This window comes from Haliotis cracherodii, unplaced genomic scaffold (assembly GCF_022045235.1).
Source record: "Haliotis cracherodii isolate W230 unplaced genomic scaffold, xgHalCrac1.p SCAF_25, whole genome shotgun sequence".
NCBI classification, from domain to species: domain Eukaryota; kingdom Metazoa; phylum Mollusca; class Gastropoda; order Lepetellida; family Haliotidae; genus Haliotis; species Haliotis cracherodii.
The window spans coordinates 6,269,476-6,284,916 of record NW_027266281.1 but is presented as its reverse complement, the minus strand read 5'-3'; the positions used below and the strand labels follow the sequence as shown (position 1 = coordinate 6,284,916).

General features: G+C 43.1%; 1 protein-coding gene across 5 annotated transcripts in view; it reads left to right on the top strand.

Annotated features, from left to right (window-relative positions):
* The window catches only part of LOC139472737 (peptidyl-prolyl cis-trans isomerase G-like), an 81,544-nt gene that overhangs the window by 52,504 nt on the left and 13,599 nt on the right, over positions 1-15,441 (top strand). For all 5 annotated transcript variants that reach the window (XM_071255197.1, XM_071255196.1, XM_071255195.1 and 2 more), the window contains exons 6-16: positions 936-966; positions 3,080-3,105; positions 4,083-4,175; positions 5,473-5,488; positions 6,682-6,734; positions 8,316-8,405; positions 10,001-10,028; positions 10,521-10,570; positions 11,121-11,387; positions 12,013-12,034; positions 13,631-13,665. In XM_071255197.1, the coding sequence (XP_071111298.1) occupies positions 936-966; positions 3,080-3,105; positions 4,083-4,175; positions 5,473-5,488; positions 6,682-6,734; positions 8,316-8,405; positions 10,001-10,028; positions 10,521-10,570; positions 11,121-11,387; positions 12,013-12,034; positions 13,631-13,665 (711 nt within the window). The remainder of the gene's footprint in view (positions 1-935; positions 967-3,079; positions 3,106-4,082; positions 4,176-5,472; positions 5,489-6,681; positions 6,735-8,315; positions 8,406-10,000; positions 10,029-10,520; positions 10,571-11,120; positions 11,388-12,012; positions 12,035-13,630; positions 13,666-15,441) is intronic.

Sequence of the window (15,441 nt, the reverse complement as noted above, 5' to 3'; positions counted from 1 at the left end):
AGTATAAGGAAGGTACTGTATAGTGTGAGGAGATTGTTCCGTAAGTATAAGGAAGGTACTATTTAATGTCATGAGATTGTGCCGTCAGTATAAGGAAGGTACTATACAGTGTATATACCGTCAGTATAAGAAAGGTACTGTACAGTGTCAGGAGATTGTGCCGTCAGTATAAGGAAGGTACTATACAGTGTCAGGAGATTGTGCCGTCAGCATGAGGAAGGTACTATACAGTGTCAGGGGATTGTGCCGTCAGCATGAGGAAGGTACTATTAAGTGTCAGGAGATTGTGCCGTCAGCATGAGGAAGGTACTATACAGTGTCAGGAGATTGTACCGTCAGTATAAGGAAGGTACTATACAGTGTCAGGAGATTATACCGTCAGTATAAGGAAGGTACTGTATAGTGTCAGGAGATTGTGCCGTCAGTATAAGGAAGGTACTATACAGTGTCAGGAGATTGTGCCGTCAGTATAAGGAAGGTACTATACAGTGTCAGGAGATTGTGACATCAGTATAAGGAAGGTACTATACAGTGTTAGGACATTGTGCCGTCAGTATAAGGAAGGTACTATACAGTGTCAGGGGATTATACCGTCAGTATAAGGAAGGTACTGTATAGTGTCAGGAGATTGTACCGTCAACATACGGAAGGTACTATACAGTGTCAGGAGATTGTGCCATCAGCATGAGGAAGGTACTATACAGTGTGAGGAGATTGTGACATCAGTATAAGGAAGGTACTTTACAGCGTCAGGAGATTGTACTGTAAGTATAAGGAAGGTACAATACTGAGATTTGTGTGAGTGTGCTAGAACGATGGTACACATATGTATGTGTGTGTAAAACTGCCAGATTGATGGTATATCAATGAATATCAGTGATATGTGTTACGTATGCCTTAACTCAAAATACATTTTTTTGGCGCATTGTTTCCAGATCGCGTGATGATGAAATTAAAGATTATAAGGTTTGTCAGTATATGAATACTGCTTCTCTCACTCACTCTTTATTCCTCCCATAACCGTTGCATCATTCCTCCCATTACCACTGCTTCATGCCTCCCTTTGCCACTGCTTCAAGCCTCACTTTACCACTGCTTCATGCCTCCCTTTAACACTGCTTCATTCCCCACTTTACCACTGCTTCATTCCCCACTTTACCACTGCTTCATTCCTCCCTCTGCCACTGCTTCATGCCTCCTTTTACCACTGCTTCATCCCCACTTTACCACTGCTTCATGCCTCCTTTTACCACTGCTTCATTACCAACTGTACCACTGCTTCATTCCTCCTTCTACCACTGATTCATGCCTCCCTTTACAAATGCTTCATGTCACTTTTTACCACTGCTTCGTTCCTCCCTTTACCACTGCTTCATTCCCCACTTTACTACTGCTCCATGCCTCACTTTAACACTGCTTCATCCTCCACTTTACCGTTGATTCAAGCTTCCCTTTACCACTGCAACATTCCCCACTTTACCGTTGCTTCAAGCCTCCCTTTACCACTGCTACATTCCCCACTTTACCGTTGTTTCATGCCTCAATTTTCCACTGCTTCATTCCACTCTTTACCACTGCTTCATTCCTCCACTAATGCTTGCTTCATGCCTCCCTTTACCACTGCTTCAAGACTCCATTTACCACTGCTTCGTGCCTCCCTTTACCGCTGCTTCATTCCTCCCTTTACCACTGCTTCATTCCTCTATTTTCTGTTGCTTCATTCCCCTCTTTACAACTGCTTCATTCCTCTCTTTACAACTGCTTCACTCCCCTCCTTACCGTTGCTTCAAGCCTCCCTTTACCACTGCTTTAAGCCACCCTTGACCACTGCTTCAAGCCTCCGTTTGCCACTGCTTCATGCCTCCCTTTACCGCTGCGTCATACCTCCCTTTACTACTACTTCATTCCTCTATTTTCTGTTGCTTCATTTCCCCCTTTACAACTGCTTCATTCATCTCTTTACAACTGCTTCGTTCCTCCCTTTACCACTGCTTCATTCCCCACTTTACCACTGCTCCATGCCTCACTTTAACACTGCTTCATTCCTCCCTTTACAACTGCTTCATGCCTCCCTTTATCACTGCATCATTCCCCACTTTACCACTGTTTCATGCCTCCCTTTACCACTGCTTCATTCCTCCCTTTACAACTGCTTCATGCCTGCCTCCCTTTATCACTGCATCATTCCCCACTTTACAACTGCTTCATGCCTCCCTTTATCACTGCATCATTCCCCACTTTACCACTGCTTCATGCCCCCCTTTACCACTGCTTCATTCCTCCCTTTACAACTGCTCCATGCCTCCCTTTACCACTGCTTCATGCCTTATTACCGTTCCTTTACCCTTGTTTCACACCTTGAAATACCACTGCCTTATTTGACCCTTTTTTCATTCGTTCTATAACCTGAGTTTCATTCCCTATCCTACCGTTATTTCATTCTTTTTCTTACCTGTGTTTCGTTCCCTCCGTTACCGTTATTTCATTCCTTCTATTACCTGTGTTTCATTCCTTTCTTTACCGTTATTTCATTCCTTCCATTACCTGTGTTTCATTCCCTCCGTTACCATTATTTCATTCGTTCTATAACCTGAGTTTCATCCCCTATTTTACCGTTATTTCATTCCTTCCATTACCTGTGTTTCATTCCCTCCGTTACCGTTATTTCATTCCTTCTATTACATGTACCTGTGTTTCATTCCCTCCGTTACCGTTATTTCATTCCTTCTATTACCTGTGTTTCATTCCCTCCGTTACCGTTATTTCATTCCTTCTATTACCTGTGTTTAATTCCCTCCGTTACCGTTATTTCATTCCTTCTATTACCGGTGTTTCATTCCATCCGTTACCGTTATTTCATTCCCTCTAATACCTGTGTTTTATATCTCCCTTTACCCATGCCTTTCACCCTGTTTTACCGTATGTCTAGCCCTTGTATTTACTGCATGCTTTCACGAACGTGTGTACATTATTGAGCATCGGTAATGTGTCGCTGTCGTTCACGACAAAGATGAATAAATTTTCGCATTCGTATCTGCACTTGTATGGACAACTGAATCAGCTTGCGTTTGTCTTACAGCGCATCAAGGAGGACACAGGAACAAGGTTCGTCACACCTGGAGGACTGGGCATCTGGTGACTGTGTCACTGATTGTGGGCATCTGGTGACTGTGTCACTGATTGTCTGCACTTGGTCGCTGTGTCACTGATTGTGGGCATCTGGTGGCTGTGTCACTGATTGTGGGCATCTGGTGACTGTGTCACTGATTGTCTGCACTTGGTGGCTGTGTCACTGATTGTCTGCATCTGGTGACTGTGTCACTGATTGTGGGCATCTGGTGGCTGTGTCACATATTGTTGGTATCTGGTGGCCGTGTCACTGACTGTGGGCATCTGGTGGCTGTGTCACTGATTGTATGCATCTGGTGAGGGTGTCACTGATTGTATGCATCTGGTGAGGGTGTCACTGATTGTGGGCATCTGGTGACTGTGTCACTGATTGTTTGCATCTGGTGGCTGTGTCACTGATTGTCTGCATCTGGTGACTGTGTCACTGATTGTGGGGACCTGGTGACTGTGTCACTGATTGTGGGGGCATGTTGACTGTGTCACCGATTGTGGGCATCCGGTGACTGTGTCACTGGTTGTGGGGACAGGTGACTGTGTCACTGATTGTTGGCATCTGTTGACTGTGTCACTGATTGTGGGGACAGGTGACTGTGTCACAGATTGTGGGTATCTGGTGACTGTGTCACCGATTGTTGGCATCTGGTGGCTGTGTCACTGATTGTGGGCATCTGGTGGCTGTTTTATTGACTGTATCCCGGATGAGTGCCCATGCTTTACGTCACTTGTTTCACCTGCTCTTGAAGCGACTATTCACAGGCATTCGTGATGTAGTTACTTTGACTAAAACACTACAATGATGCACTTATGGACGTATGAACGTATGTACGTATGAACGTATGAAATTATGGGAACATGCATAGCCTTCAATTAATGTTATTTCCTTTGTTGACATTGCTGTGATATTGCTGAACTATTGACACAAGCGGAGTAAAACAATACTCACTCATTTACAGTACCTGCTTCGTCATCAACTGGTGACATGTACGAAGAAATCCTGGCGAACAAACGGTGCATGGACAGAAAGGAATATGACCTGGTGGACGAAGGTAAGATCTGAGGAAACAGTGCGTGGACAGACAGTAATATAACCTGGTGGACGAAGGTAAGATCTCAGGAAACAGTGCGTGGTCAGACAAGAATATGACCTGGTGGACGAAGGTAAAATCTGAGGAAACAGTTTGTGGACAGACAGGAATATGACCTGGTGGACGAAGGTAAAATCTGAGGAAACAGTGCTAAGACAGACAGGAATATAACCTGGTGGACGACGGTAATATCTGAGGAAACAGTGCGTGGACAGACAGGAATATAACCTGGTGGACGAAGGTAAGATCTGAAGAAACAGTGCGGGGACAGACAGTAATATAACCTAGTGGACGAAGGTAAGATCATGGGAAACAGTGCGTGGACAGACAGGAATATAAACTGGTGAACGAAGAAAAGATCTGAGGAAACAGTTTGTGGACAGACAGGAATATGACCTGATGAATGAAGATGAGATCTGAGAAAACAGTGCGTGGACAGACAGGAATATAATCTGGTGGACGAAGGGAAAATCTGAGGGAACGGTGCATGGTCAGACAATAATATGACCTGGTGGACGAAGGTAAGATCTCAGGAAACAGTGCATGGACAGACAGGAATATGACCTGAAGGACGAAGGTAAGATCTGAGGAAACAGTTTGTGGACAGACAGGAATATGACCTGGTGGACGAAGGTAAAATCTGAGGAAACAGTTTGTGGACAGACAGGAATATGACCTGGTGGACGAAGGTAACATCTGAGGAAACAGTGCTAAGACAGACAGTAATATGACCTGATGGACGAAGGTAAGATCTCAGGATAGTAGTGTTAGTAGTGTGTATGTGTGATGTTGGTAGTGTGTATGTGTGATGTTAGTAGTGTGTATGTGTGATGTTAGTAGTGTGTATGTGTGATGTTAGTAGTGTGTATGTGTGATGTTAGTAGTGTGTATGTGTGATGTAAGTAGTGGTGTAAACGTGATGTTACTAGTGCGTATGTGTGATGTTAGTAGTGTGTATGTGTGATGTTAGTAGTGTATATGTGTGATGTTAGTGGTGTGTATGTGTGATGTTAGTAGTGCGTATGTGCGATGTAAGTAGTGGCGTAAGCGTGATGTTAGTAGTTGTTATGTGTGATGTTACTAGTGTGCATGTGTGATGTGAGTAGTGTGTATGCGTGATGTTACTAGAGTGTATGTATGATGTTAGCTTTGTGAATGTATGAGGTCATTAGTGGTGTATGTGTGGTGAAAGTAATTTCGTAAAGTGATTGTGTAAGTGTTATGCAAATATTTATGTAAGCTCATTGGTATCTTTCAGAATCCACTCTAGCAAGGTATGTTATGTATTACTGAGACTATCACACAATGTTTATTGGTGATTCACGTCTAACACACGAAGTTTATGGCTGATTCACGTCTAACACGCAAAGTTTATTGGTAATTCACGTCTAACACACAATGTGTATTGGTGATTCACATCTAACACACAATGTTTATGGGTGATTCACGTCTAACACACAATGTTTCTAGGTGCGTCAAGTCTAACACACAATGTTTATTGGTGCTTCACGTCTAACACACAATGTTTATTGGTAATTTCACGTCTAACACACAATGTTTATAGGTGCTTCACGTCTAACACACAATGTTTATTGGTGATTCACGTCTAACACACAATGTCTCTAGGTGCGTCATATCTAACACATAATGTTTATTGCTGCTTCAAGTCTAACACACCATGTTTATTTGTGATTCAAGTCTAACACACAATGTTTATTGGTGCTTCACGTCTAACACACAATGTTTATTGGTGCTTCACATCTAACACACAATGTTTATTGGCGCTTCAAGTCTAGTACACAATGTTTATTGGTGATTCAAGTCTAACACACAATGTTTATTGGTGATTCAAGTCTAACACACAATGTTTATTGGTGCTTCACGTCTAACACACACTGTTTATTGGTAATTCACGTCTAACACACAATGTCTCTAGGTGCGTCATATCTAACACACAATGTTTATTGGTGCTTCACGTCTAACACACAATGTTTATTGGTGATTCACGTCTAACACACAATGTTTATTGGCGCTTCACGTCTAACACACAATGTGTATTAGTGATTCACGTCTAACACAATGTTTATGGGTGCTTCACGTCTAACACACAATGTGTATTGATGATGCACAGCTTACACAAAATGTGTATTGGTGATTCACATCTCACACACAATGTTTATGGGTGCTTCGCGTCTAACACACAATGTTTACTGGTGATTCAAGTCTAACACACAATGTTTATGGGTACTTCACGTCTAACACACAATGTGTATAGGTGCTTCACGTCTATCACACAATGTTTATTTGTGATTCACGTCTAACACACAGTGTTTATTGGTGCTTCACGTCTAAGACACGGTGTTATTTGTATTTATCAGCTAGTATCGTTGAAGATTGTGTTTTGTTGGTCGTTTACATTTAGAGCACAGTGTAGATTCTGCCCTGACACAATGTATTACCTTCACAGGCAAGCGGATGTGCCTACAGCTATATATGAGGAACCCGTGAAGAAAGCTAAAGGTTGGTCATCCCTAGTACCTCCGAAGTACACCCTGAATACATCCTGAGTACATCCCCAGTATGTCCTGAGTACCTCCCGAGTACATCCCGAGTACCTCCTGACTACCTCCCCAGTACATCCCGAGTACCTCCTGAGTACCTCCTGAGTACACCCCGAGTACCTATGGGTACAGTCCGAGTACCTCCTGAGTACCTCCGGAGTACACCCCGAGTACCTATGGGTACATTCCGAGTACCTCCTGAGTACATTCCGAGTACCTCCTGAGTACACCCCGAGTACCTCCCGAGTACCTCCTGAGTACATCTGGAGCACCTCTCGAGTACATCTCGAGTACATCCCAAGTTTACCCCAATTACCTCCCGAATACATCCTGAGTACCTCCCGTGAACATCCCTTGTACCTTCCGAGGACATTCCGGAGGACATCCCAAGTATATCCCCGAGTACCTCCCTAAAACATATCAGTAACCTTCCGAGTTCCTCCCGAGTACGTCCCAAGTTCCTCCCCAGCACCTCACAAGAACATCCTGAGTTCATCCACGAGGACATGCCGAGTACCTCCCAAGTTCACCCCGAGGACCTCCCGAGGACATCCCGAGTACCTACCGAGTACATCCCGGAGTTCATTCCGAGTACCCGCAAAGTACATACCGAGTACCTCCCGAGGACCTACCGTGTTCACCCCGAGTACCTCCCGAGTACATCCCGAGTATCTCCCGAGTATCTACCGAGTATCTCCCGAGTACCCCCCGAGAACATCCTGAGTACATCCCAAGTACCTACCGAGTACCTCCCGAGAACATACAGATAACCTCGCGAGTTCATCTCGAGAATATACCGATAAGTTCCTCCTGAGTACGTGCCGAGTTCCTCCCTAGTACCTCCTGAGTACATCCCAAGTTTATTCCCGAGGTCATCCCAAGTACCTGTCGAGTACATCCCAAGTGCCTCTCGAGTACCTCCCGAGTACATCCTGAGTACCTCCCGTGTACCGTGTACCTCCCGAGAACCTTCCGAGTACCGAGTTCATCCCCAGTACCTCTAGTGTACCTCCCGAGTACATCCCGAGTATCTCCCGAGTTCATCCCGAGTCCCTCTCGTGTACCTCCCGAGTATCTCCCGAGTTCATCCCGAGTCCCTCTCGTGTACCTCCCGAGTACATTCCTAGTTCCTCTCGAGTATATCACGAGTATCTCCCGAGTACCTCTCGAGTATATCCTGAGTACATCCCCAGTACGTCCCGAGTACCTCCAGAGTACATCCCAAGTACCGCCTGCGTACCTCCCGAGTAGATCCCGAGACGCTCCCGAGTACATTACATCACATTTGAGTCTACTATTGCTTGTCGTAAAAGGCGAAAAAATGAAGAGATCCAGTTTGAGGACGTAATTTATTGCATACAGTGACGGCGTAGAACATTGCTCCTGATATCGACCAATGTATTTTCCGTCTCTACCTTTTTCATACTTTTGAGAGCGGTGATAAAAAAAACCCAATTGAACTAGAACAAAAGGTTTTCGATATTCTTAAACACAGAAATATCAGCATATTGTTGTGAGATTGTACATGTTTAATTTTCAGCTGCCGATCCCCCTGACGCTGTTGCGAGTTTTTACGAGGAGCTGCAGGGAGCTCCAAAGGGCAACGACACGTATGAAGAAGTTAAGCAAGGTGAAAACTAACTCATTGTAGACCGAAGTCAGTGTAGACCGAAGTCAGTGTAGACCGAAGTCACTGAAGACCAAAGTCAGTGTAGAAGGAAATCAGTGTAGACCAAAGTCAGTGTAGACCAAAGTCAGTGTAGACCAAAGACAGTGTAGACCCAAGTCATTGTAGACCTAAGTCACTGAAGACAGAAGTCAGTGTAGAGGGAAGTCAGTGAAGACCAAAGTCAGTGTAGACGGAAGTCAGTGTACACCGAAGTAAGTGTAGACAGAAGTCAGTGTAGACAGAAGTCAGTGTAGACAGAAGTCAGTGTAGACGGAAGTCAGTGTACACCGAAGTAAGTGTAGATCGAAGTCAGTGTAGACTGATGTCAGTGTAGACCAAAGTAAGTGTAGACAGAAGTCAGTGTAGACAGAAGTCAGTGTAGACAGAAGTAAGTGTAGACCGAAGTAAGTGTAGACAGAAGTCAGTGTAGACAGAAGTCAGTTTACACCGAAGTCAGTGTAGACAGAAGTCAGTGTAGACCGAAGTCAGTGTAGACAGAAGTAAGTGTAGACAGAAGTCAGTGTAGACCGAAGTAAGTGTAGACAGAAGTCAGTGTAGACAGAAGTCAGTGTAGACCAAAGTCAGTGTAGACCAAAGTCAGTGTAGATTGAAGTCAGTGTAGACCAAAGTCAGTGTAGATTGAAGTCAGTGTAGATTGAAGTCAGTGTAGACAGAAGTCAGTGTAGACGGAAGTCAGTGTAGACAGAAGTAAGTGTAGACAGAAGTCAGTGTAGACCAAAGTCAATGTAGACCAAAGTCAGTGTAGATTGAAGTCAGTGTAGACGGAAGTCAGTGTAGACCGAAGTCAGTGTAGATTGAAGTCAGTGTAGACAGAAGTCAGTGTAGACAGAAGTCAGTGTACACCGAAGTCAGTGTAGACAGAAGTCAGTTTACACCGAAGTCAGTGTAGACAGAAGTCAGTGTAGACCGAAGTCAGTGTAGACAGAAGTAAGTGTAGACAGAAGTCAGTGTAGACCGAAGTAAGTGTAGACAGAAGTCAGTGTAGACAGAAGTCAGTGTAGACAGAAGTCAGTGTAGACCAAAGTCAGTGTAGACCAAAGTCAGTGTAGATTGAAGTCAGTGTAGATTGAAGTCAGTGTAGACAGAAGTCAGTGTAGACGGAAGTCAGTGTAGACAGAAGTAAGTGTAGACAGAAGTCAGTGTAGACCAAAGTCAGTGTAGACCAAAGTCAGTGTAGATTGAAGTCAGTGTAGACCAAAGTCAGTGTAGACCGAAGTCAGTGTAGATTGAAGTCAGTGTAGACAGAAGTCAGTGTAGACAGAAGTCAGTGTACACCGAAGTCAGTGTAGACAGAAGTCAGTAAAGACCAAAGTCAGTGTAGACCAAAGTCAGTGTAGATTAAAGTCAGTGTAGATTGAAGTCAGTGTAGACAGAAGTCAGTGTAGACTGAAGTCAGTGACTGTAATGCAGTGTACATTGTAGTTAAGGGAGGGATATCTTCTAGTTTTATTGATACAATATTTTTATATCAGTGTGCCATGATGTTCAACTATCACATGACACCTTTGCATGATACACTGGATGTTGTTTTTCAGGAAGAGCTGATGACCCTCCAACCACAAGGTAACATGTTTATGTTGCACCTCAAACACGCTTCCTCCTTTATAGACAATGTATATTTATACTCGAACATTATTTCATCTGACTAACACAGAATGTACAGAGATATTTTCATACCGACTAACGATGGAAAAATGTTGCAGTGCTCATACGGACTAACATGGCCAATGAGGTATTGTCCATATGACCCCTGAAGATCCGGCGTAGAATAGGTCTTCAGCAACCCTTGACAAAAAGAGTCTGTGCTTGTCATAGGAGGCGACTAACCGGATCGGGTGGTCAGGCTTGTTGACTTTGTTGATGCATGTCATCGTATCCCAATTGTGTGGATCGATGCTAATGATGTCAATCACTGGATTGTCTGGTAAAGACTCGATTATTCACAGACTGTCGTGATATAGCTGGGATATTGCTTAGTGTGGCGTTAAACAACAAACAAACAAACAAACAGTGCCCACACCGACTAACAATGACTTCGTGTTTGGGATGTTACAGAGACGCAAGACCTCCAGTACCCTCGAGAAGAAACCTACGGAAGTCAATACGTAACTTACAACTGTATTATCTATCACTGGGTGATCCCCCGTGTATTGTGTATTATTATAAAAAGTTGCTACAGAAGGTTATGTATCAGTTTAGCGTGAATACAAGAATTGTACTCAATAGACTGATGTACCATACAGTCGTAGAATTATACTCAGTAGATTGATGTACCTTACAGAACTAGAATTATACTCAGTAGACTGATGTACCTTACAGTAGTAGAATTATACTCAGTAGACTGATGTACCTTACAGTAGTAGAATTATACTAAGTTGACTGATGTACCATACAGTAGTAGAATTATACTAAGTAGACTGATGTACCATACAGTGGTAGAATTATACTAAGTAGACTGATGTACCTTACAGTACTAGAATTATACTCAGTAGACTGATGTACCTTGCGGTATAAGAATTATACTCAGTAGACTGATCTACGTAACAGTACCAAAATTATGCTCAGTAGACTAATGTACCTAACAGTACTAGAATTATACTCACTAGACAGATGTACCTTAAAGTACCAGAATTATACTCAGTGTGTCTTCTGTAGGCTTGACCCCGGTTGATCCAAAACAGCAGGTGTCGAGTGAAGACAACACGCACCCGCCAACAGTGCCACCCAGACACCAGGTGTCGAGTGAAGGAAACACGTATGAAGAATTAAACACCGGACACGGATCTCAACGAAGCCTCGAGGATCAATGTGAATCACGACGACCTTCCGACACCGGCTCCAACCATAGTGGTTATGAGATGATCCCCGACGCAGACACACTCCGGAAGTTACGTCAGCGTGCGCAAAAGCGTGCGCAGATAGGTAAGCTTGACCATGGGTGGCATGTCGGACGCAGAACAAGGTTTAATGTGAGGTTTGAGACATAGACAAATCAATATACGTTTTTTTAATACAACTCGAGTACGATATGTATAGATACGTTTGGCTAACGTTTACAGTGAGTGAGTGAGTGAGTGAGTTGGATTTAACGCCGCTTTTAACAGTATTCCAGTTACATCACGGCGTGTCAGCTTAATGGGTGAGGAAAGCCCCAAGTGATGCAGGTCTCAGACGTTTACCACTTCGGTGAAACCCACGGGGTATGGTGCTGACAAACCTAGCAACATAATCGGGGCGAACCGGGATTCGAACCCACAATCATACGATTCTGGCGTGCCCAAGGGATGCAACTTTGCACAGCGAATCGCAGCGCCTTAGACGACTGGCCATCCGTGCCCCCGCTAACGCTTACAAGCAACGTGTGCTTTACATATAGGATTAATGTAGAGACATCACGGGTACTTCGCACACAGAGTCTATGTGTTAACAAGCCATCACTGGTGCTGCTCATTTAGAGCTGTTAGGCACCACAGAATAACCTAGAGGCCTGAAAGGTCTCAATTTAGATATTATATTTTCAATGCAATCTGGTGTGTTTCTGTTGCAGACAGTCAACCAAAACAAAAGCGGTAAGTAGCTGACGTTGAACCTATACTAAGACCTAGCAATATACCACCGCAACACGGGTGCTAGTACCACTGCAACAGGGTAACATGTACCACTGCAACACGGAAACATGTACCACTGTAACACGGGAACATGTACCACTGTAACACGGGAACATGTACCACTGCAACACGGAAACATGTACCACTGTAACACGGGAACATGTACCACTGTAACACGGAAACATGTACCACTGTAACACGGGAACATGTACCACTGTAACACGAGTACATGTACCACTGTAACATGGGAACATGTACCACTGCAACACGAGAACATGTACCACTGCAACACGGAAACATGTACCACTGTAACACAGGAACATGTACCACCGCAACACGGGTACTAGTACCACTGCAACACGAGAACATGTACCACTGCAACACGAGAACATGTACCACTGTAACACGGGAACATGTACCACTGTAACACGGGAACATGTACCACCGCAACACAGGAATATGTACCACTGCAACACGGGAACATGTACCACTGCAACACGGGAACATGTACCACTGCAACACGGGAACATGTGCCACTGCAACACGGGAACATGTACCACTGCAACACGGGAACATGTACCACCGCAACACGAGAACATGTGCCACTGCAACATGGGAACATGTACCACTACAACATGAGTGCAGTCGAGGGTAATCAATTTCTCAGAGGGGGAATACATCTCTTAAACCCCTACACGAGCAATACGGGCTGCACGTGGATTTCTGAGAGACAGAATAAAGCCCTTAAACCCGCTTCAAAGCAAAACTTTTTTCGAGTCAATGGAAGTCACGTGACATAGCATAAGTTAACCTCAGCATTCAGGACAGCTGTTCTCTCAATTGTGAATATGTGCTTATTGTTTTACAATCTCACATTAAAACGTAGGTAAGATAAATTCGTTGTGGCAGGATCGCTCGGGCTACACGGGGCAGCTTCCGGCTCGTGACATAAAACCTAACCCGGGACGCATAAAACCCCATGTACCCCCGTCATCCTGCTACAACTTGCAATGTAAGTTGGTGTGAAATGCATCCTTATAACAACATGTGTGTAAGGTGATCACACATGGTCACACATCGCATGTCACACATTTCCTTCCCCACGTTGTATGAAGTCATCATGGCCTCTGTCAGACATAGTATGACGTCATCACTATCTTTCTGTAAAGTTTAGCTGTACATTTCAATATTATCTTTCTATGACAGGGAAGTAAGTTGTATATGCTTATTTTATCTTGCTATAACGGGGATGTTTAGCTATGCATATCAATAATATTTTACTGTAAGATCGAAGTTAGTTCTATATCCATATTTTAACTTGTTATAACGGAGATGTTTAGCCGTTATGCCTCAATATTATCTTTCTATAATGGGGATGTTCAGCTATGCATCTCAACATTATCTTGTTATAACGAGGATGTTTAGATGTACAGCTCAATATCATCTTGCTATGTCGGGGATGATTAGATGTATATCTCAATAACATCTTGCTATAACGGGGATGATTAGCCGTATATTTCAATATTATCTTGCTATAACGGGGATCTCATCTTGCAGGCTGCTGTTTGGATGGATGTCGAAGAAAGCGAGAGGTAGGTTAACATAACACATACATAGACATGTTACATTTTCGTTACCATCCAGTCTGATAACATGATATATTGTCGTTACTATCCAGTCTGATAACTTGATTATATTTTCGTTACCATCCAGTCTGATAACGATTATATTGTCGTTACCATCCTGTCTGATAACGTGATTATATTGTCGTTACCATCCAGTCTGATAACATGATTATATTGTTGTTACTATCCAGTCTGATAACGTGATATATTGTCGTTACCATCCAGTCTGATAACATGCTATATTTTCGTTACCATCCAGTCTGATAACGTGTTTATATTGTCGTTACCATCCAGTCTGATAACGTGCTATATTGTCGCTACCATCCAGTCTGTTATCATGATATATTGTCGTTACCATCCAGTCTGTTATCATGATATATTGTCGTTACCTTCCAGTGTGATAACATGATATTTTGTCGTTACAATTTATTATCAAGCTGATGTCAAGAACCTGGACTCCCTTCATTTATCGTCAGTATGGAATACCACCGAAACTGTCATCATTAATATTGTAATCGCTAAACTTAAACGTTCCCCATACACGAGTTGATTCTTTAATGTTACATGACTATATCGTGTGATACATAAATAACTTTAAAATAATGATAAAAACAAACGTTTTTCGCATCACAAACATGTATCATTGACAGTAACTGAGGTTAACATTGTGTTATTTTTAAAGTTTATTGAAGCGGAGCTTTCTATACGACAAAATTTGTTTTTCATATAGACAAGGGTGCCGGAGACAAAATAATCTTTTAATTTAAAGAGACCAGATGGTCGTAATACGCTCGTGATATTTAGCGGAGTGTTTATTAAAAAAAACATAATCGTCATTATTTTTGACAATAATCTAGTTGTCATACATTCCCTTTCTTAACACACAAACACAAAAATACTGCGTTTAAGTCGCATTGCCGTCAACATATTGTTTTATTAATGTTCAAACGTTGAGTCCCGTGAACCTCCACCGGAAGCGTGGTCAGAGCACATGTGGGGCAGAAAGAAACTGATCGCGATCACTGTTACGCTGTAAGGAATGCTGAGAGGTGCTCGATGAAGCGAACGTAAAATATTGATTTCCCTGCGTGTTCTGCAGCATCTCTGTGCTCACCGTTTGCTACATAAAAGTGCGCCCGACAATGTGGTACCTTTATAATACCTCTAAACAATTTCAATCTTAAAAGCTTTAGTAGATGGCTTCCATAATTATGTCAGTCCATACGTAGCAATTGATTCTTTTTTCACTCATATAGCACACAAAAATATATCATGCATTTTGTTACATACTCTTTATTTTAGCTGATTCCGCCTAAACGGTGATAGACCATCCCTTTACCGGTAGCCTTCCCCTATTATTCCTTACCATCGACGCTGATAACATGCTATATACTCCCTACCATCGACACTGATAACATAATACACTCTCCTTACCACTGACGTTGATAACATGGTATATACTCCCTACCCTCAACGGTGATAACATGATACATATTCCTTACCATCGTCGCTGATAACATGTCATTGATATATACACCTACCATCGACGCTGATAACATGATATATACTCCCTACCATCGACACTGATAACATAATATACTCTCCTTACCACTGACGTTGATAACATGGTATATACTCCCTACCCTCGACGCTGATAACATAATACATATTCCTTACCATCGTCGCTGATAACATGTCATTGATATATACACCTACCATTGCCGCTGATAACATGTTATATAC